At 38.0% G+C, this 24,077-nt stretch overlaps 1 protein-coding gene across 1 annotated transcript; it reads right to left on the reverse strand.

The window, feature by feature from the left end:
• Positions 1-6,281: 6,281 nt before the first annotated feature.
• Positions 6,282-20,743, reverse strand: LOC118801512 (NACHT, LRR and PYD domains-containing protein 12-like). The gene is made up of 15 exons (XM_036561820.1): positions 20,637-20,743; positions 18,891-18,981; positions 17,381-17,523; positions 16,054-16,167; positions 14,631-14,685; positions 13,129-13,324; positions 11,235-13,029; positions 10,749-10,922; positions 10,200-10,370; positions 9,715-9,888; positions 9,417-9,590; positions 8,935-9,108; positions 8,525-8,698; positions 7,163-7,336; positions 6,282-6,427 (listed from the first exon to the last, which is right to left on the reverse strand). The coding sequence occupies exons 3-15, from the start codon at positions 17,446-17,448 to the stop codon at positions 6,415-6,417; spliced, it is 3,456 nt and encodes a 1,151-aa protein (XP_036417713.1). The 5' UTR covers positions 17,449-17,523; positions 18,891-18,981; positions 20,637-20,743; the 3' UTR covers positions 6,282-6,414.
• Between the last annotated feature and the right edge of the window lie 3,334 nt (positions 20,744-24,077).

A 24,077-nucleotide genomic window follows, 5' to 3' on the forward strand; every position in this document is an offset into this window, starting at 1 on the left:
CGCTCCAGCCTGCCTGCGCCTCTCCGCTCGGGCTCCGCTCCGCCTCGGCCAATCAGAGGGCGCGAAGCTGCACGAAGCCCCGCCCCCGGGCCACCCCTCCCTCTCCTGATATGACGCGCTGCTCCCCTCCCTCCCCTCACCGCTCGTTCTCACTGCTGGGCGTCACGTGACGATGACGTCGCGCGCTGCGCAAAATGCTGGAAGTTAGCATTAGCCATGCAATTTTTCTGAATAAATCTCAGAAATGAAGCTTTTTTTTACTTTGATGTCTTTTTCTTCCTTAACCACACTTTATTTTTCCAGCTAGTGGACGTTTTATTAAAAATAATAAGTTTATCAGTGTGAGTGTAAAGACTGAGCAAGTGGCTAATTTATTATCTTCTTTACTTACTTTTAAGAAAAACGCCTGTACTTTAGCGAAAGTGCCAGGAACAGGATTCATAAACATAACACATAAGTCAAGTCAAGTCAAGTCAGCTTTATTGTCAATACTACAGTATGTACAGGACATACAGAGTATTGAAACTGCGTTACTCTCAGACCCCATGGTGTAGCGATAACATTAAATAGACGGTAAACAGGAAATGTGTGAATTAAATAGACACTAAATAAACACTAATCGTAAAATTAAACACTAATTGTAGAAAAATAGAATAATAAAAAATAATATAAATATAAGAAGGTCCTGAAATGAACACTAAAGTGACATAAGGCACAAACAGATTAAGGTCTGTGGGTATAAATAGTGCAAATATAAACTGGTGCAATTAGACTGAGCTTATGGAGCAGTTAAAGCGTAACAGTCCCTGAGAAGGTCAGAGTTCAGTATTGGGGAGTGGGGGTCAGGAACCTGTGTTTGACCAATACTGTCCGAGTTCAGTATTGGGGAGTGGGGGTCAGTAACCTGTGTTACTGTCAGAGTTCAGTATTGGGGAGTGGGGGTCAGGAACCTGCGTTGGGGTCCAAACTTTGTGTGTGTGGGGGGCAGAAGGGGGGGGGGATGCAAAGTAGGGAGAGAGTTCAGCATCCTGACAACCTGGTGGATGAAGCTGTCCCCCAGTCTGCTGGTCCTGGCCCGGAGACTCCTCAGTCTGCTCCCTGATGGCACCAGGTTGAAGAAGCTGTGTAGTGGGTGAGTGGGATCACCTGTCATGCAGAGGGCTTTATGGGTGAGACGGGAGCTGTATATCTCTTGAAGGGAGGGGAGGGAGGTGGTACAGTTATTTCAGGACTCTGAAATATGGCAGTATATGGATTTCACTCATATACCGACTTTTGTTTGGACATATATGTGACATATATGCTACTTTTTTGAAATGGGCTATTTTCATTTTATCAGCTACACTGACCAAATAGGAGCACTTTGTAATTCTACAATGACAGACTTTGTTCTTAAATGGTCAGGACCCCCACATAGTGTGTTGTGCTGGTGCGAATGGATCAGACACAGCAGTGCTGCTGGAGTTTTTAAACACCTCAGTTGTCCCCAGGAGTCGTGTCACTGGTGTTACTGCATAACAAAAAATCTCTTATTTTGAAATAAAAATCACACTGATGACATCACTTGACTTCCTTTTACCTGTTTTCTGAGGATCTATGAAGAAAAGCACATGGTGAGTCCACTGTGTCTTTCAGTTATCAGACATTTTCTCATTTAGCTCATGATTTCATATGAAGCTTTTAGCTGAAGTCACCAGTGTGACCCAATTTATTCTGAGGTCATTGTGAAAAAATAGAATACAAATGGATTAAATTACATATTTTAGTGGATTTTCATGATTGACAACATGTGGTTTGATGCTCTGTAGCAGTTATTTTGTAAAATGTATTTTTTCATTAAAAATGTCTCTGGTGTTACCTTTCTTATGTGTAACACCGATGACGATCAGTAACACCAGTGACACCTATGGAGAGATAAAAAAGTGCACGTTTCAGTAGAATGACCCTTTTGTTTAATTGTTTATTGGTACTAAGTGGATCTAATGGTGCTCGAGGGCATTCTCCTCAGTCTAATTAAACATTAATGATGTTTTAAAAATGGTCCAGCTAAACCTTCAGGCATATAAACCTCTGCTTTCACCAAAACAAGACGTTAAGATGTCTGACACTGAAAAGCATGTTCTTCTTCTTCTCTCACTCTCTCTCTCTGACTGAGCTCATATGATCCAACAGTGTGGTGTGAAATAAGTTCACAGTTCTGCTCCAAAATTAGCGTGCTGGTGTGCTATATCTGACACTCCACATTTACAATCTATTGTGAATGCGGTCAGGCAAGGTTTGGGCTAATGCTGCCCACAAGGGCCCAAAGGAGAAGAGCTAATAGGCTACTGGAGCACTTCGCTAGTCCTAGTGAATGTGCCCAGGGTCACTTTGTAAACCGACAGCTCACTGTATACCATGTGATATGACTTCTCTCAACACCCTGGATAAACCGCTGCCAAATTAGCTGTAACAAAATTAGCACTGGACTGGAATGCTTTCCAAGTGCAGATGCAAAACAATGTAAGAGTTTTTTGCAAGCATATGGGTCATTCTACACAAATGTCCACTTTTCTATCTATCCATAGGAGTCACTGGTGTTACTGATCCTCACTGGTGTTACACATAAGAAAGGTAACACGAGAGACATTTTTAATGAAAAAATACATTTTACAAAATAACTGCTACAGAGCATCAAACCACATGTTGTCAATCATGGAATATCCACTAAAATACGTTATTTAATCCATTTGGATTCTATTTTTTCACAATTACCTCAGAATAAAATAGGTCACACCAGTGACTTCAACTAAAAGCTTGATATGAAATCATGAGCTAAATGAGAAAATCTCTGATAACTGAAAGACACAGTGGACTCACCATGTGCTTTTCTTCATAGATCTTCAGAAAACAGGTAAAAGGAAGTCAAGTGATGTCATCAGTGTGATTTTTATTTCAAAATAAGAGATTTTTTGTTAAGCGGTAACACCAGTGACACGACACCTGGGAACTATCATTATATATTTTATAATATTTATTTGCCATTTGTTTTCTTTTTCATTTAATTCATATATTTCATAGTCTTGTATAGATTATTGTAGTTAAAATTGCATAAAAATGTGTTTTTTTCTTCAAAATATGGCCTCAGCCTTTACACATGACTGTGAGAACGAGCACTTCTGTGGTGCTTGGAATTCTAGATAATTGATTTAAAAACCAATATTGCTAAATTGAGGCTCAAGAAGGTGTAATTGTTAAAATAAGTTTTATTTTAAAATATAAATAAATTGTAGCCATAACATGTTTTTCAAGTGTAATATATCTGTAAACGCTATGGGCACAAAATCTTCTGTAGAATGACCTCCATACAGTCACCAGTCGTGCCTTTTTGTAAGTGTAATTGCTGTGTATTTGATTGAAAACAAGCTATTCATTGTATGTAGGTGCTATTTTACATCGGTAGTTTGGCAAAAAAGTGAAATTTTCCCTTTTTACCTTATGCTAAATATAGTAAACCAGTGAAAACACAGTGTCTCAATATGGTTCTCAGATTTTGCACCGGAGCTACAAGGCTAAAGTAGCTAACAAGTAAACTTTAGCACTAGTTAGCATTGTGCAAACTCCTTTCAAACCATGTAAAGATGTTAAATAATCTCAGATAAACTTGCTTATGTGATTTTGATATTATGACATACTGTTGTCTGAACAAAACTGAGTCTTCAAGATGACCACTGCTACTGTTTTTAGCATATTTTTGTCCATTTTAAAGTAAACAGGTTAGAGATTACTTAACAACTCAACATGGTTTAAAGCAAGTATGTGATGAATTAGACATTAAGTTTGCACAATGCTAAATGGTGATGCTAATATAAGCTTCTGTTACATGTTAACTACATTAGCCTCATAGCTCTAGTGCAAAACTAAAGAAGCAAACTTTGGACATCAAACGAGAAGAGTTCTGTTCAGAGCTGGGTAGTGGGTGTTACTGTGTGTAGGAATTTTGCTTTTTGAATGAAAGGCAATATTTTTCAGGTTGTAATCTCTTTAATAGGTGGTGCGCAGGGTGGGAAGGGTGGGAAGGGTCTGCAATGATCTATCTTATCTGTTTCCTAATCCTGGAGTCATACAAGTCTTGGATGGACAACAAACTACACTTGATGATCTTTACAGAAGAGTGGATGATGCACTGTTTATCTTTGGCCTGAGCAGATGCAGCACCAGCACAGGTCAGGATGGATTCAGTGGTAGGTTTTGAGGTAAGTTAAATTTGTGGAGCATTAAAAAATAGTAAAACATCTACAAAGATCAAAAACGTATGGTGGGCATCACCAGTAACTTCCAGTCATTGCTAACAGGGGCACTTGAACTGTTGTACAGGCCATGGTTTCCTATTGGAACAATATTAAAAATTAGCTGTTTAAAAACAGCTAACATTAAAAAAACAGCTTTACAATGTTATTTACTGATTCTTTCACTGATCGTTCAACATATAAAGCAGTTGTGTGCTTATATTGCTTACAGCAAACTGATTTGGCTGCAATTAAAACACACCTATTGTTTCTCTCAGTGATTCAGTGACATTCAAATTTTTACAGAGGTCTGGGTTGTTACTCTAGTGACCTCTAGTGAGCACCAAGGGAATTACAGCTGTGGGAATTTATGCTGTCAGATCATCAACTGATTGCATAATACATATACAGCCAATTTTATTAGCAGCAGGATGTAGGTTTCTTTTATTGTCTTCTTAAAAATGATGTTTGGTGCATGTGAATGAAATCTGCGTATTCAACAATTCTTGCCTATGGAGAGGAATTTGTGCTGAATTGAATTTTCCATAGTGAACAGAACCCCAATTTGTCAAAACACTGCCAAACATTTTATTGTCGCAGCTCTTAACATTTACAGCATACATTTAAGGCAATCAGTAGTTCATTCATTTACATTAATAATCAAATAATCAAAACATACTCACCGTCTAGTGCCTAGATGAATGTTTTTAATAGTTTTTTAGTTGTTTGCTATGTATACCCTTTTGTGGCTGTGTATTGTGTATGTATTTGTAACTGTATTGTGTATTTACATAAGCACCAATTTTATCACAGCAAATTCTTATTTACTTTTCCAGATTTTCCACTGTAGGGAAAAATATTTGGAGTATCATTTCTGTTAATAATATCAACTTTAATAAAAGCTTTTTGCACATTTCATACATGTGAAGCTCAAACTGCTTCACAATAAATAAAAAAGTAAGACAATGTGAACAGAACAATGTATAGCAACAAATATTGTGAAATCAGAAGATGATAATATTGTTTTTTAAAAAATAAAAAGGGGAAAAGCAGCACTAAAACTCATTGAACACAAATGAAATTAATAAGAACAAATAATAAAATAAATAAAACAGGTTAATATTTGTCTTAAAGTGAATCTAAAACAAACAGCTAACATAAAGTTAAAATAAATAAAAATGTGTTTAGCTGCTTTTTTAAAACTAGTTGTGGTAACAAGTGCCTTGACTAATATTAATACACATATACAATTCGTATTAACATTGTATTAGCATCTGTAGTGCAATTTAGAAGCATGAAAATAACTCACAGTGAGAGCTAGCCCAGCTAAAGTACAGCCTCCATATGAAAGTTGGGGGGTAGTTTTAACAGTGTTACAACTAACAGTCTCAAAGTAAACAATGAGAGAACTCCATGTCCCCCCATACATTTAAAATGCTTAATTTTTTTTGGATGCCTTTATGCACACATTCATCAAAAATGTGCTATAGATATCGCGTAAATTAAGCTGCTGTTCTACTTTGTATCTTTGTATTCAAACATAAATTTCCCACATTCAACACAGCCTCTTTTCAAACGTCATAATGTAAAACAAACAACATAGAATTATACTGAATTAACTGTGTTCTGCATTAATTAACCAGACTTTAACAACTGTTATAACTCGCCCCTCAGTCTGTTACACTTAACCCCAGTTTCTTTAAGGTATTGGTATCATCTGGCTCCACAGATGTATATAATAATGCACCACCCACATAGATATGAAAGCTGACTCTGCTTCCTAATAATGTAATGTAACAATGTAACAATAGCATGTACGGTGATAATAGAAGTTGGCCTAGAACAGAACCCTGGGGTACACCTTAACACTTGAAATAACATTGAGACTATTTTCTTCCGTTATGATATGTATCAAATCGCATTAAGACAGTTTCTGAAAAGCACACTCAAAGAAATGTAATAAATTGTATGAAAATATTATGGTCTATTGTTTCAACTGCAGAGTTCCGGGAAGTCCAGTGATACAGTCAGCTTGAAATTGAGGTTAAAGCTTGCATGCAGTAACTTTATTCAAGCCAGCAAACACAAAAAAAGTCTTGTATTTGCTACTGAGATTTACTTCTTCAATCTCAATCTTTATCACATTTTAGGCCCAGATGCTGAAAGACATAACAAAGAGGCAAAAAGAGACAAGAGAACAGGACAGAATAATCAGGCATTGAGATACCCAGCATACTTTCAACAGAGAAGTCATAGTTTGCATATTAACATGCATTATAATAAGTAAACTGTATGTTATTTTGTTACAGTCAGCTTCATTATCAGTAAAGCTGGTAAAAAGATTAAATTGCCATTGTAGTTAATTCAGTCTTACACAGAATGTGTGACAGAAACCTAACAAGTGGCGCAAATACTGGGGGTTCAGGGAGGCAGTCACACCAGGGCCCATGGTGCAGGGTGGACTGCGGTGACCCTGTTCCCCAAAAAAATTTGTTGGGCCCCTGCAGGCTTGGACAGCTCATCAAGAGAACCAAGAGATTGCACCACAGAGGTTACGCAATGCACTAAAAGCAGTTTTGTTTTCTTAAATTTATTTCATTTAAAGGTTGCTTTCCACTGATTGTAGATTTTATGTCTAATTTCACTGCATAAAAATTTATTTGCTATTTATATTATAATGTTATTGAAAATTAAAAGGCTCATTCAAGACTCCAGCACAAATTCATGTGGAATCATGTGGTATTTTGGTGTATAAAATCTTGTAAAAAGAATCATTGTTTACATTGTTGTCTTCATTTTCTAATGTAAATGCATATCTTGTGAATAAAATGTTGGTTTATAAATAAATGACAACAACGACTTGAAGTTAAAGAAACAGAAAGTCAGTAACTCACGTAAGTTTCTCTAGTTTGCACTGGGGATCCACCAATAGAGCTGACAGCAGTTTTGCTGCTGAGTCTCCTGGTTTATTCTTGCTCAAATCCAGCTCTCTTAGATGTGAGGGGTTTGATTTCAGAGCTTCAGCCAGATCATCACAGCCTTTTGCTGTAATCCTGCAGTTATGTAAACTGCAAAAAGGAGAAAATCTCACAATATACAATTTAGCACATGCATGTAGGCCACTAAAAAAGAAGTAACAGTGGGGCAGTGTGTTGGGTATTATCGGGAACTGTGTTATGGGGCAGTTTGTCAGGTATTATGGGGACAATGCGTCAGATATTATGGGAACAGTATGTTTGGTATTATGGGCAGTGTGTTGGGTATTATGAGGACAGTATGCTAGATATTATGTGGCAGTGTGTTAGGTATTATGGGGCAATGCGTTAGACATACTATATATGAATAGTGCGTTAGGTATGTTAGGTATTGTGGAGCATTGTGTTAGGTATCATGGGGAAAGTGTGTTAGGTGTTATACATACAGTGTGTTGGGTGTTATGGGGCAATGTGTTAGGTGTTATGGGGCAGTGTCTTAGGTGTTAACAGTTTGTTAGGTATTATGGGTACATTGTACTATGTATTATGGAGACAGTGTGTTGTTATTGGGACAGTGTGTTAGGTGTTATGGAGGCAGTGTGTTGGGTATTATAGGGCATTGTGTTAGGTATTATGGGGCAGTGTGTTAGGTGTTATGGGCACATTACCTTAGGTATTATGGGCAGTGTGTTAGGTGTTATGGGGACAATGTGTTAGGTATTATGGGGACAGTGGGCTAGGTGTTATAGGGACAGTTTGTTAAGTATCATGGGGACAGTGTGTTAGGTATTATGGGTACAGCATGTTAGGTATCATGCGGACAATGTGTTAGATGTTGGGAAAGCGTGTTGGCTGTTATGGGGACAGTGTGTTAGCTGTTATGGTGACAGTGTGCTAGATTTATGGGGACAGTGTGTTAGGTATTATAGGTACCCTGTTTATTATAAGTAAGGTGTGTTAGGTATTGTGGGATTGTGTTTGAAGTATTGGAGGACAGTGTGATAGGTATTATGGAACTGTGAGTTTGGTGTTATAAGGATGGTTTGTATGGTATTATAGTGACTACATGTTAGGTATTATGGTACAATATGGTGGGTGTTATGGGGAAAGTGTGTTGGTATTAAAGGGGGCAGTGTGTTAGATATAATGAGAAAAGTGAGTTAGTTGTTTTGGGGACAGTATGGTATTATGGGCGTTATGCATAGTATTTGGGAAAACTGGTATTTTTTTATACTATTGAACTATTTAACTAATTGATAAATATTGTTTAATTTGACTCACTTCAGTTTCTCCAATCTACACTGTGGATCCTCCAGTACAGCTGAAAGGAGCTTCACTCCTGAGTCTGCAGGTTTATTATATCCCAGATTCAGTTCTCTCAGGTGTGAGGGGTTTGATTTCAGAGCTGAAACCAGAGCAGCACAGCCATCATATTCAAGGCTGCAATCATACAGTCTGTGGAGAAAAAGAGAAAAAATCCTCAAAATACATGTAATCATGATAGTTGTGATGGGGTAATTGTATGCCTTAAATTGCAGGGTTAGAACATTTTTTAAGTAAAATGTAATGTAGTTCCAATGATACTGAATAGTAACAACAGCATGGATTAAAATGACACATTTAGCAGTAGGTAGTAATGATGACTGTGCAATCACCATGTAATATTTATGGCCAGTGAATCAGCAACTCACTTTAGTTTCTCCAGTTTGCACTGTGGATCCTTGAGAAAACCAGAAAGCAGAATTGATCCAGAGTCTCCGAGTTTGCTATAGCCCAGGTCCAGTTCTCTCATATGTGAAGGGTTTGACTTCAGAGCTGAAGCCAGAGCTGCACAGCCTTCCTCTCTAAAACTGCACTTATACAGGCTATAATAGAATGGAGAGATATCAAATATCATGGCGGAAAGCAAAGGCTTCGCATATGTCCAATCACAAGTCCTGTAACCATTCAGTATAGTCATGTAAGCAGCATGCACCTTCATGTGCTGTGAATCGTCATTCTTTTTCCTGCTGTCTTACTCTACAGTCACTTGTAAAACTAAAGTAATGATAGCTAGCTGTTATGTAATATATGTGAGAGTAGTGAAGAAATTAAGTGAACATGTCGAGCACACTATTTTAAGGTTTAAATAATAAAGATGACAGTAATACATATGTATACTGACACCACTCACTCTAGTTTTTCAAGTCTACAATGTGGATCCTCCAGCAAAGTAGAGAGCTTCTTCGCTCCTGAATCCCCTGGCTCATTCTTCCTTAGGTCCAGCTCTCTCAGATGTGAGGGGTTTGATTTCAGAGCTAAAGCCAGAGCAGCACAGCCTTCCTCTGTAATGCCACAGAAAGAAAGCCTGCAGCAAGAAAGAAAAACAGCGTATGATTGACATGTCTGTTAATCCCTAAGCACTCTAATAACTCAATACAATGTTTTAAATATAAAAGCTAAAAGATGTTAATAGCATTGACAACAGTCACTGTAGTTTCTCTAGTTTACATTGTGGATTCTGCAGTAGAGCAGAAAGGTGCTTCATTCCTAAGTCCCGTAGTCTATTATCACACAAGTTCAGTTCTCTCAGGTGTGATGAGTTTGATTGCAGGGCTGAAGCCAGAGTGGCACAGCCTTCCTCTGTAATACTGCATTCTTTCAGTCTGCAAAGAAAATGCTTAGATGACATACATTCAACAAATGTAATAAAAAACTTACAACAGTAACAGTGATGGTGATTATTATTAGTGTAGTTGAAATATTTATGTTTATACAAATTGGGTTGTTGAGCTCATTTAAGCCAAAACTGCAGCTTTGCTAGAAATGTAAAAGAGGCCAAAAGGTGTTGTGGTTGCTAATGTTGGGTTAGGTGGAGCACAGCAGTATAGCTACAGTGATACAGACAGAAATAAAAATGTGTAACAAAAGAATACTACTAGTCTATATGTGTATGAGTGACAAAAATGACAATCACCTGAGTGATTCCAGTTTACAGTGTGGATTCTCTAATCCAGCAGAGAGCTTTCTCACTCCTGAATCCTGCAGGTTATTAGCACTTAGGTCCAGCTCTTTCAGATTAGAATTACATTTTAGAGTTGAGGCCAAAACTGCACAGCTTTTGTCAGTGAGATTACAAAGACTCAGCCTGGGAAACAGATGATGACATATCAGAACACTGCCTTCTGAATTGTCATGTCATTGCGCTGTATTTTTATGGTCATAGCACAAGAATAAAAATAAGTGATAAAATCACGATGCTAGCATGTGTGAATGTATCTAGCACACCATCCACACTGATGCAGGTGCCATCATTTCTGCAAACTGAAATAGCAGCTGGTCACAAATGGAAATAAACCCACTTGCATCTACCCAAATTAGCAATAACTGCTGTTATACTGTTATAATTATGCCTGCACAAAAACAGGATTCATAATGTCTATTTTTAATATACTAAATAATTTATAAATAATAAACAAAAGCTCTATATTTTGTGTGTGACAAGCTTGAAAAAGCAATCTCTCACCTCAGCTTCATCAATTTACAGTGTGGATTCTCCAATCCAACAGAGATCAGCTTCATTCCTGAATCCTGTAGAACATTGGAGTTCAGATCCAGTTCTTTCAGACTTGAGGATTTTGAGCTGAGGATTGAGGCCAGAGCTGCACAGCTTTTCCCAGTAAGCTTACAAAGACTAAGACTGAAAGAAAAGTAATGAGATATTGTCATCTCATATCTCGTACAAGTGGGGGGACAAAAATAGATGAGTGTATCAGGCACAGCATTGTTGCTGGGGTTTTAATCAGTTATTTCCACGGCTAAGTTAAAAATGGATCACCATCCAAAGGTTTGTGGCTCTGTGTTCAAAAACTGACAACTGATGAAGGGCTAGTGGATGGCTAACACAAATTATGCATCAACAGATGGGGTATGCGAGCAAGGTACCTTCAAGATAGGAGTTTATAATAAATAGCTAGTAAACTTTATTAATTACTAATTTATTAATACTTACTCTGCTTTTCTGGATGCCTTTACCACTGGCTGGAGCCTCAGAAAGCATTCCTCAGATCTGTCATATTTACTCAGCTTAAATTCAGCCATGTCCTTTTCAGAGTTCAGGAGCAGAAACACCAGAGCTGACCACTGGGCAGGAGAGAGGCTGAGTCCAGAAAGACAGCGATGGTCTTTCATACAGACATAGTTCTGAATGTCTTGTACTAGCATATGATCATTCAGTTCATTCAGACAGTGAAACAAATTGATGGATTTATCTGGTGATGGGTTCTCCCTGATCTTCTCCTTGATGTATGTGATCATTTCTTCCTGACCATAGGAGCTTTTTCCTGTCTTTATGAGTAGGTCTTGTAATAGAGCCTGATTGGATTCCACTGAGAGACCCAGAAGGAAACGAAGGAAAAGGTCTAGGTGTCCATTCTCACTCTGTAAGGCCTTGTCCACTGCAGTCTTGAGTAAGTCAGGCATTGTTTTTCCTTTGAGAAAATGAGCTGGACTGGTGCTTTGCTGTTCTAGGACATTTTCATTGTTGATGATGAAAGATAGAAAAACATATAAAGCAGCAAGAAACTCCTGAACGCTTAGATGCACAAAGCAGTACACTTTCCCAAGATGAAGCCCAAACTCTTCTCTGAAGATTTGGTTGCACATCCCTGAATACATTGAAGCTTCTTGGACATCAATGCCACACTCTCTCAGATCTTCCTCACAGAAGATCAAGTTGCCTTTTTCAAGTTGTTGAAAGGCCAGTTTTGCCAGGGCCAGAATTCTTAATGTGGTCTGGTGAGGATCCACTTCATCTTTTTCAGTGTATTTCTGACTCCACTGTTTGGTCTGAAAAATCAGAAAGTATGTGAACATTTGGGTCAGAGTCTTGGGGATCTGGCCTCCCTCTTTCTCACTCAATCTTCTTTCTAAACTTGTAGCTGAAATCCAACAAAAGACTGGTATGTAACACATGATGTAGAGGCTTCTTGATAACTTCATGTGGTTGATGATTGTGTTGGCCAGGTTCTGGTCCCTGATTCTCTTCCTGAAGTACTCCTCTTTCTGAGGACCATTGAACCCTTGTACCTCTACTACCTGGTCCACAGACTCAGCAGGGATCTTACTAGCTGCCGCTGGTCTGGAGGTTATCCAGACGAGAGCAGAGGGAAGCAGATTTCCCTTGATGAGGTTTGTTAGCAGTACATCTAATGAGGCAGACTCTGTTACATCACACAGTATCTCATTGTGGTGGAAATCTAGAGGAAGTCGACATTCATCTAGACCATCAAAGATAAAGATGATATTGTAGTTGTTGTCATCATCTCTTAAACTTAATGTTTTTGTTTCTGGGAACAAACGATGAAGAAGGTCCATCAGACTGAGCTGTTTTTCCTTCATTAAATTCAGCTCCCTAAAAGGAAATGGAAATATGAAGTGGACATCCTGGTTTGCTTTTCCTTCGGCCCAGTCCAGAATGAATTTCTGCACACAGACGGTTTTTCCGATTCCAGCCACTCCTTTGGTCAGCACAGTTCTGATGGGTTTGTCCTGTCCAGGTAAGGATTTAAAGATGTTGTTGTATTTGATCGGTGTGTCCTGTGTTGCTGGTCTGATGGCTGCTGTCTCAATCTGTCTCACCTCGTGTTTACAGTCGATCTCTTCACTCCCATCTTCTGTGATATAGAGCTCTGTATAAATCTCATTCAGAGAAGTTGAAAATCCTTGCATTGATATTCCTTCATTAATCCTTTTAAATTTGTCCTTCAGTTTGGATTTCAGTTTTTGCTGTTGCGCAGGTGCCATTTCTGTTAAACCAGAGAAAAACAGTCATAAATGTTTTAATGTTTTACACTTTCATTGACAGGATTACTACTCATAAATTAAACATAAACAAAAATTCTTACTGCTCTGAAGCTTTTCAGCAAGGTTTGTCTGGTTCATGTTCCTCAGAATGTGCAGTATGGCCTTCAGTATCCCCTCTTTGGCATTGTTCTGCTCTTCTTCTTGTCTCTCAGAGCAAACAGCATCGTCTGTACTCAGTAATGCCTTGAACCTCTTCAGCTCATTCGTCAGTAGAGACATTGATTTCTGCTCCAGCTCCTGAAGTCAGGCCATAGAAATACAGAATATTGTTATTTGTTTGTTAAACCCCAATTCCAAAACAGGGGACGCTGTGTAAAATGTAAATAAATGTAAATAAAAACAGAATGCAATGATCTGCACATCTCAGACCCATATTTTATTCACAAAAGAACATAGAACACATGTCAGATGTTGAAAGTGAGACATTTTACCATTTCATGAAAATAGTATCCAATTTAGAACTTGATGGCAGCAACGCATCTCAAAAAAGTTGGGACAGGGCCGTGTCTACCATTGTGTAGCATCCCCTCTTCTTTTAACAACAGTCTGTAAACGTCTGGGAAGTGAGCAGACAAATTGCTGGAGTGCTGGGAGAGGAATGTTGTCCCATTATTGTCTGATGTAGGATTCTAGCTGCTCAACAGTTCTGGGTCTTCTTTGCCGGATTTTTCGATTCATGATGCGCCAAATGTTTTCTATTGGTGAAAGATCTGGACTGCAGGCCAGTTCATCACGCGGACTCTTCTTCTGTGAAGCCATGCTGTTATGATGATGCAGTATGTGGTTTAGCATTGTCTTGCTGAAATATACAAGGCCTTCCCTGAAAGAGCTGCAGTCTGGATGGGAGCATATGTTGTTCTAAAATCTCTATATACTGTTCAGCATTGATAGAGCCTTTCCAGATGTGTAAGCTGCTTCGTCTTTGCATGACACAGCTTTAACTTGCATTTGTGGATTGCACGGCAAACTGTGTTCACAGACAATGGTTTCTGGAAGTGTCTCTGAGCCCATGCAGTGATTTCCAGTAAAGAATCTGTTTTCAATGCAGTGCCACCTGAGGGCCTTAAGATCATGAGCATCCAATTTTGACCATCATCGCAATTGAAATTGTTCCACAGTTTGTCGCAGATTAGTGAACCTCTGTCCACCTTTGCTTCTGAGAGACTCTGCCTCCCTAAAATGATCTTTTTATACCCAGTCATGTGAGTTAGTTGCAAATTGCCCCTCCAGCTGTTTTTTATTAGTACCACTTACTTTTCCAGCCTTTTGGTGCCCCTGTCCCAACCTTTTTGAGATGTGTTGCTGCCACCAAGTTCTAAATGAGTTAATGTTTTTCAAGAAATGGTAAAATTTGTCTCAATTTCAACATGTGATACGTGTTCTATGTTCTACTGTGAATAAAATATGGGTCTATGAGATTTGCAAATCATTGCATTCTGTTTTTATTTACATTTATTTACATTTTACACAGCGTCCCAACTTTTTTGGAATTGGGTTTGTAATATAAATGATTGGAAAAAAGATAGCACACATGTATACACACTTCAAAAACGAAGTCCAAGTGTTTTTCAGCAGAACTTGACCTCCTCAGTTTTTTACTGTAGAGACAAACAAAATATATATAAAAGTACCTACTTAATACGTCAACAATAACAGCCAACAACGATTTATTTAGAAATCTGTCTGCACAGATATGTATACATTAAATACAAATCCTAATATTCTCGTATAATTATGAGAACCTCTCCTAATGGTTTCAGAGTGTTATGTTGACTATGCTGCAGGTTTACTAACATTTTATGCCATTGCAAGCTACATTTTGGTGTATAAAGGTGGTTGTTGTGATTTACGAAATGGGCATAACATTTCTTTCACGCCTGTAATAAGATAAAAGGGGCAGAGCTGCTCTTTGTGCTTTTGCCTCATTTCATTTGAATTTGTAGGACTTTTCCTCTCAAAACTAAAAATACTGGGAGGAGATTATCATAATGAAGTGCCTAGTACTATTTACCAAGACTAAAATACTATATAAAACACTAAATACTCAATGTGTGTTCTTTAACAACTGTGAAAAGCTTGTCTTATTTTTGCTAACACGGCTCACATTGTTTGCGCTCAGAGAAAAAAGTTTATCAATCACATTTGCTCATTTTTGATGACAAAATTGCTCTATTTTGTAAATGTTTAGTCAAATTATTTATTCTTAACGTGAGGAACAAAAACCTAAGACCAAATATTTGTAGAAAAAACAAGGTTTAAGCTGCTGTTTCCTAAATCTTTCCACTATCAAAGATCAGGTTTTGCCTATATAATCATCTGACAGTTTTGTTTCCCAAATGATTGTTAAAAGCACACATTAAAGCTGTTTGACTAAGCCAAAATATTGAGAAATAAGCCCTACTGAGTCACAGTTTGAACAAGAAACGTACGATAAAAAGTCTTTTTTCTCAGGCTGAAGTCAAACGTGTTTATATTTTGCTGTACATATATGAAGTTTTTCTTGTGTTCCTTTGCATGGAAGTTCTTAGTAGATAACCTGCTAAACTGGCTGCCCCCACCAATGCAAAGTGTCGACAAACTATCGGTAATTAGTGCCTCTCTTAGTAAAACTGGCCTTTATGTCTACCCAATTTCTTTGTTCTTTGAACCAAGTTCTTATCTCATAATGCTGCATTGATTTGGGTGAACCCTAGGATTTGTAAGACAGCTGTGAAAACATCAACCAAAACATAAAATCACTTCTTATAGCACCACCCCGTGGTGAATAGGTGTCATGGCACTTGCCTAAATTGTGAGTAAGATTTGTGACCTAGTTACCAAGTCTCTAATGCTCAGATACTTTTAACATGGAGAAATAACAACAAAACAACAACAACAACAACAACAACAACAACAATAATAATAATAATAATCTAAGAGGGTTCCAGCAGTTTCTTCTTAAATCCCTAAAGGTCATACTTGCTTACCTTAGATCTGTAGAAGTGTCCCTGTCTTTGAAGGTTATTGGTAATTTCATTGATTCGTCACTCTTCATAGACACACAACTGGGTTCCAGAGAACATGATTGGTTCTGTTGCATGCTGTACAAAATGCAAAGTTGTTCTAAGAAGTCTGTATTACCTGAATGTGTATCGTAATCCTGGCCAAAATAGCTTAAAACAAAAATATAGTACGTCTGACTGCTATATTTTTATAAAGTCTGGTAAGTTTTGAAGTTCAGTGTTTTAAGCATTACTGTAAATACAGTAGAAGCAAAATTGTTAAGAAAAAAAAAATCAACCCAGAGGTAAAAAATGGGGTGCCTACTGAAGAAGCCCTCCAGGGTAAAATGCTGCCAAAAGACCCCCCTTTATTTTTCCTGATCAAATAATTAAATATTTTGGGGATATTGAGTAATAGTGATCTATTATTGGTCATGTGTGATTAAGTACAAGAAAATTTCTCATATGTGATGGGGAAGTGACAATGTAAAGTTAGGCCTTTGGGGTAAGTCCCCCAGACACGGGGCATAAGGCTCCCTTTAGTATAAGGGTTTCACTGGCTAGCTAGCATCACAATAACTATTCTATAGAAAAAAAATACCTGTTAAATGGTACTATTTTACAGTCACTTGTCTTTTAGTTTATTAAAATTAAGTTGAATCATTAAGACATAAATAAGGCATCAATGGTATTTAATATAATATATAATATTAAAAAAAGTAATATATAATATTTTTAGTGTTCTTTGACTAGTAACACAATTTCTGAACATACAAAGAATAGAAATTAGTTGACAATTAAATCATATATTTTGTGAAACTCGGTGGGAAACAGATGCAAAATTTACCGTGGGGGGCTTCATACACCAGGTTGGGGGACATCCTACCCCAATACTACACTGTAAAAATGGTTTGGCAGTTCATCCTAAAAACATGACTTTATGTGGTAATAAGCAATTTAATCAGCTTTATTCAATTGATTGAAACATTGGCCCAAATATTCAAAATATTAATTTAGATTGAATAAAATTAGTACATATACTTGCTACAACATCGTCATTTTTTAGATTAAACTGATAAGCAAGAAGCAGTTTCATTTTTGTGCTATGAAAGCAGAACTTTCTGCTGTTCCAGGTTATTTCCCTTAACTGCAGGTTAATGCATCATCATCCTGTACATGTTCCCACTTTCATCCATATTATTACTGTGAACTACTGCACACTGTGATGAGATATGAACTCTAATCCAATTGCAAAAATCTCTGAACAGCTTGACCTGCACAAAATCTCAATATTACAATCATTCCAGCTCACTTCTGTCCAGTGGAAGAGTCGCCCTCTTTGAACTCTGATAGGTTTACAGACGACTGGCGATCCATCATCAGTACACTCCCAGAGGAAAACTTTATTGCTCAAATGTTGGTCTTTGATAGATCCGAAGATTTAATGGTGAGTTCCTTAGGAGAAATAGCACCAGACAAAAGGAGAGATGAGACACAAGAGAGACAAAGGAGAAATGAGAGCTCAATTGCAGTGTTTTATCTTGGCAAATCTGAACACAATGCATGACTTTACTGAGATCTCTACTAAAATTACAGTGTGAGATTACTAGGCTTTTTTTTTCTCTGAAGAAACAGTGACCCATGTCCAACTATGTGTGGTTTTATGCACCAAAATTAGCCATAATTAATTTGACAGCAACATTTTCCAATCTCTTTTGTCCCATTTGTTGATTTTGGCAACATAGAAGAACCGTTAGTGCTAGAAGTTGAAGTCAAACAGGCCCTGAGATCATTGCCAAAGAAGAAAGCTACAGGAGAAGTCTACTCAGCTGCACCCCCTGTTGTCTGTGTGCGTGAGTATCCGCTATAAGGAGACATGTCTCACCCCGGACTCATACAGCTTCTTCTGCTACTTTAGTAAGACACTGTTGCATTACAGTATACATTCCCTCTTGAGTATCCTGTTTCACCCATTAAGGAAGAAAAAAGGCATTCTGATTTCCGATTCGCAGGCTGATATAGGCTCTGTTCTGATTGGCTGATTGACCCTGTATTTAGCCTCCTTCAAAAATCACTGATTTTTCACTGAGCTACTGGCAGATTTACCTCAGTTACTGCTGTATTTCACTGGCATATAAAAAGCATTGGCATATAAAAGACAAGACACTTTTACAGAGGTGAAGACACCTTCAAAGCAAGGTGAATCGTAAAATTGTAAATACACTTGATAGCTTTTCTAAGTGTAGTATGTCAGTCTCTGCAATTCAGAAGACGGATGGAATCCCCAAATTTTGTCGTTTCCCTGCATCTGGGGAGCTCCACCTGTCTACTTCTGACACTACAGGTACTATAGCTGGAAGAAACTAGGGGTCATCTCAGAGCTGGGTGCCCAAGACAGCACAGCAGGTGCGCAACAATGCTTTGTGTTGTGTCAAAGCAACAAAAGTAAATGCCAATAATAGCCGTGTTGTTCTCAGCCATACAATACAGTTTGGAAAATGATGGTGTCAGACCTTCCTTTGGCTGCGTGAGAATGACATGAGGTAGGTTGCGTCTCCTGTCGCCAGCCACTTAGGAGACAAAACATGTAGTTGGACAGCCTCTTTATTAAAAAACAAATCTGTTTCCAGAAATAAAAAGCCCAGAACGAAGCAAGTGAGAGCGCATCTGTGACTGGCCAAAAAGACCTCTGGTTGATCAGGTTTGGCCAACATTGGATCTTAACATGGCAAGGGCTCAACAAAGCGTCTCTCTTGCTCTTTCTTGCTGTTTGTTACCTTTCAGATCCTTAAGTTTTCAGATCATTTTTAAGTGCCACTTACTTTTTATGAAGCTTCAGGACCACACAAGGGGGGAAACCGGACATTAGGGAGAGCATCCCTTCTGCTTCAACGCACCTGCTCATGGTCCAGCCTGTTCAGAAGGAATCACAGGTCAGAGTTAGAGTACTCAGAGGGTTACAACAACTGTAAATGTTTATGTAACACAGTGGTCACCAACCTTGCTTCTGGAAATCTACTTTAACTCCAACCTTATTGGACTTGTATTATTTCTATAATTATTTATATTATTATTATTATTACAATGTGTATATATGCATATTTATACACACATATTGTAAAATATATATTATAAAAAAATGTCACATTATGATTATGCCTATGTGAAAACATATTCATATATATATGTATCAACAAATATTGACAATGGTGTCTGATAAGGTGGCCAGTATGTACACAGTGACCTCTTAGAAAAAAGGACTTGAGACAATAATGTGTAGCTACAGATGGGTGGATCTTCAATATTTACATATGTAAACATTCAATAGATAAACATTAAAGACCATTTTATAAACGGTACTGTTCATTTATTTAATCCCAATGTTTGATCCATGTATATCAATGATAATTCAATATATAACAAAATTAATTAAGAATAAACAGAAAGTACTTAATTATCAGCAAACTATCAAGCACTTCGTGAACTGAATCAGTTGTACTGCAGCAAGAAACAGTTTAAACTGAAGAGGGCCTCTGAATTGTAATATTCTATTAATATATTCTTACATATCTTTTATAACTTTATGCTTAATAAACCACTTTATAAAGCGAAATGCTTCTGTTCAGTGTTTTTCTTTAATCATAATTCTCATAATTCTGTTAATCTGATTATGATGGGAGGATACGGAGGATTGTTTTTGTCTCCCAAACCATATAGAAGTACACAATGGGATAAAACGGTATATGTCCAGACCATCAGAGCCACATACACAGTACAAAGTGAACATGACAGCCGACACATAGTGTAATTAATCATTACAGTGCAGTACAACACAAAAATATACAATAATTACGTCAAATACTGCGTATGCACACCATGGAATGAAATGTTCTCCCAGAGCATCTATAATCTATACGATGTAAATCAAATATTATACTGTTAAAATTCAGAATGGAATATTTACCTTCAACAACATGAATGAAGTACAGCAGAAATATATCGCTGCTGTCGGAACAAAACCTCATATCTCCATTTTTGTCATTTTTCAGTTTTTGGCATAATTTGAAAGTACCTGTTGGCCTTTACATTGTGTGTAAATTCAATGAGGAATGGACCAAAAGAAATGGCCCAAAACGACTTGGCAAAAATTCTGGTTCCATTGACTTACATTAAAAGTAAAGTAGGTTTTTTCCTTCTCCTGTAAAGTTGTCATTTTATATATATGCCGTTTTCTTCCGACAACAGCGACATGTTACATTATACTAGTTAGAAAGCAAAACCTTGTGGTTGCATCTTCTTTTATACTATTGTTTCTTCAAACCAAAGAATGGAGAGATCAATATGGGCTGATGCTATGCTATGTGCATGCCAAAAGGCCACAGGAATCCCCTTCCCTCGCTCTTCTCTGACAGAGAAGACTGCTCCGAGGCCTGTTTAAATTTCACCTGTCATCGCTGTGTCTGCAGTTCATGGTAGTGACGTATTGCCTCATAAAAACTACAACTAAATAAACTCATAAACTCACACAGTCAAATCACTCAGAGTAAAAAGGAGGTTTAAATACTCACCATTTGCTTAACGTTTGCGTTTCTCTCTCCACAACAAAAATTCCCTTCTCAATTTTTGCTTTTGCTTTCAACAGACTGACCGGTTTATCTGGCTGCCTGGGTGTGGCACGTCACCTTTTGTTTTTTTTCCTCTCAGCCGGTCACAGGCAACACTGTATCCAGCGATTAAAAATACATCAAGGAAGTAGGGATGTGTTTGGACACAGTTGAAGGCAGAATAACACAGAGAACAACCGCGCTCCTCAGCAGTTCATTACATAATAGCATATTTCAGCAAAGTGTTCTTCTGTTAATAGCAAGATTATCTATTTGTATTGCCTGTTTCACAGCTTGGCTAGCAGACGTACTGATACTTGCAGTAAAACAAAGCAGCCTTTTGCTCTTAACAAAAAATAAGGAAGTTCAGCTCCTCACTGCTGGGCTTTAGCTACATTTAGGGCATCATACGCTTTCAAAGGGGGGCAATTATTTATTATCACCCACCACTAATTCTTCAGTGATATGAAGCTGAAGTCAGATATTCACCAGCTTCTTGTTTGAATTTTCCCGTTCCACCTTAAATGGAGCAGCAGTTACATTCTAGCGCCTCAGGCGTCAGAACTGCTGGACTATTTAAGGTGGAACGGGAAATTTAGCTAGATAGTTAATGAGACATCAGTATATTAGTGTTTTTTTATAAAGAAAAGGACCACAATACACTGAAACTACATTAAACTAAGATAACATAGTGATTATCGTAATTTTTAACAGAGGAAATTCTCACATTTGTGGGTTTCTTTGGTCTTTCGTTCAGCCATCTTGCCAGTTTTTCTTTTTTTCTGATATCACTCTGTTTGGAGGGTCATGTAGCTCCAACACTTCACCCTACCCCTCTACCTCAACAAGAATTGGGACACCCTATCATTAGATATGAACCAGTGGCAGTTCTATGGTGGGGGGTGGGGGGGGGTTGTTGGGCAGAGTGGGCCAGTGCCCCTGGGACAACAAGCTTGGCCCCCACTTTGGTCCCCCTAAATGAGCAGCGAGTCTCCTCACTCTCACAAACCCCCTTTCAGATGAGGGGCCGAGTTTCCCTTGTGGAGCAGAAAGCAGAAAGAAAGAGAAACAAAAAAAAGAAATAAAGGTGAGTAAAATGTTTTGTCAAAGCTGTCTGTCCAAGTGTGCTACTTTAGATGTATGTACTAACAGTCATGTAGTCTAGCGTTATTGAGAACGGTATGCATTACGAAGTACATTGTATAGGTAATGCAGAAATCCCATCGTAGTGGTGGCATGACATATGTTTTCTGCTGTTAAAGAGCTCTGTTAGTCAGATTATATGGTGTCTCTCAATATTTGTAGGTTAAAGATTGCTTGAAAGTAACCTAAACATCCATATCATATTTAAGCAACAGAACACGAGAGGGAGTGTGTTATCGCAAAATAACATCACATGATGTTACAGGGATAACACACAACCTCGAGTGTTCTATTGCATTTATACAACAGTTAAATAAATAAAGTAATAAATTAATAAACTGGGCCGTGAACGCGGCGTTTAATATGTTTTAATGTTCGCAGTTCCTTCACCAAATTATAGTTCCTTAACAAGCAGCTTGTTCTACGTCAGAGTAACGAGCTCCGCCCACTCGCTGCACAGCCGGCAGTTCGTTCTCCAGCTCCTTACACTAAATTCCTAAACTGTCATCACCACTGAGCAGCTTTTCAGTCGGCAGCTGTGACAGAAGAACAGCTAAACAACCTGGAATCAGCCAGAAATGAACCCAATACCATTCGCCAAACTAAATGGGCTGTAAGATGCTTTACAGACTGGCTGGAACAAAACAACATTAATACTGATCTGGCAAAAACTGACAAAACTGAGCTAAACTTATTATAATATTATGATATTGCGGCAGTTTTATGGCTCAGTCTGATTTGGTCAGACTCTGAAGATCAGACTACACGTTTGGCGAATGGTGTTGGGTTCATTTCTGGCTGATTCCAGGTTGTTTAGATGTTTTTCTGTCACAGCTGCCGACTGAAAAGCTGCTCAGTGGTGATGACAGTTTGGGAATTTAGTGTCGTCTGATCTTCAGAGTCTGACCAAATCGGCTGTCGGTCAAATGTGATCTTGTAAGTGTCCATTTTCTGTTTGTTGCAAAGTAAGAAGTAAAAACATTCAAATGGCCCGAGCGTCTCCTACAGCTGTCAAAGTCGTTGCTTAGCAACAGCGTCTCAGTGGAGTGATACAGCGTTTGTGAGCAAAACGCGATGTTATGGCGAAATAACAGCACAGTTAGAACGCTTTTCAACCAGTCATTGCTGTAGAAAATTTCTGTGTTAATACTCAAATTGATTTTTTTACTCCAGCTATCAGCAAATGTGGAGATGATCCTCCAGCACAGCCACTTTTGAAAATGTACCCGAGGACTCTGATGGGATATCCACCCCTGACTTGAATATTCAAAACTGACTGAGCGCTTGGCTTTGCATGCAGACATTTGAGTCCTACCAAAAGCTCACAGAACACAGTGAAAATGTAACTGAAAACTGCAGAAGTAAAATGTTGAATGATATCAAACACTGACTTTCACCTCTTAATGCCTGCATTGCACAATAAGGTAAAAAGTAATTGGCCCCTCTAACATACCCCAGCCTGGCCCCCCCAGGTCAAAAGGTTTAGAACCACCAATGACGTGAACGCGCAAAAGAGGGGGCAAACTGGTGGGGGCCAAGGGTGAAATGGGATTGGGGCCCCACCCACATTTAGCTCAAAGTTTCTCACTGCAGTTCCTGGACGCTCTTGTTATGAGATCATGACCCATGAGAGATTTTTAAAAAAGGCTCTAATTTCATTTTTGTTTGCCAGCTGTGATTTATTCAGTTTAAGCATATAAAACACACCAAAAATGTGCAGTTCAGTTTATTATTATTATAAAAGACTGATTTTATTGTAAAGAGAAAGCATGTTAATTCAGTTTAAAACAGATCACAGGAGGCCTTAAAAGTGTCCATTACACTGTAGTTTCACAAATCATGTTTCTGAAAAATGTCAGTTGTACCCAAGAAATACATAGAAAATACGTTTTAAACATTTTAGTACATTTTTAAACATTTTAAAAGTGTTCAACTTCTAAAAATACACAAAGTCAGTCACTACACTCTTAAAAACATGGTTCTCAGGTTCTTTAGGAAGAGGAATGGTGCTGTTTAGAACCTTGTGTTCTATATAGAACCATTTCAGAATTTTTTACTAAAAAATACACAATGTCAGTCACTACACTCTTAAAAAGATGGTTCTTCAAGGGTTCTTTAGGAATGGCAATGGTTCTGTTTAGAATCATGTGTCCTTTATAGAACCATTCCATGCTTAAATGGTTCTTTGCCTGCTGAAATTGTTCTGCAGATTAATGGAGAATGTGGTTCTATATGGCACCAAAAAGCATTCTTCTATTGTTA

The sequence above is a fragment of the Colossoma macropomum genome, unplaced genomic scaffold (assembly GCF_904425465.1).
Source record: "Colossoma macropomum unplaced genomic scaffold, Colossoma_macropomum, whole genome shotgun sequence".
Taxonomy (NCBI): Eukaryota; Metazoa; Chordata; class Actinopteri; order Characiformes; family Serrasalmidae; genus Colossoma; species Colossoma macropomum.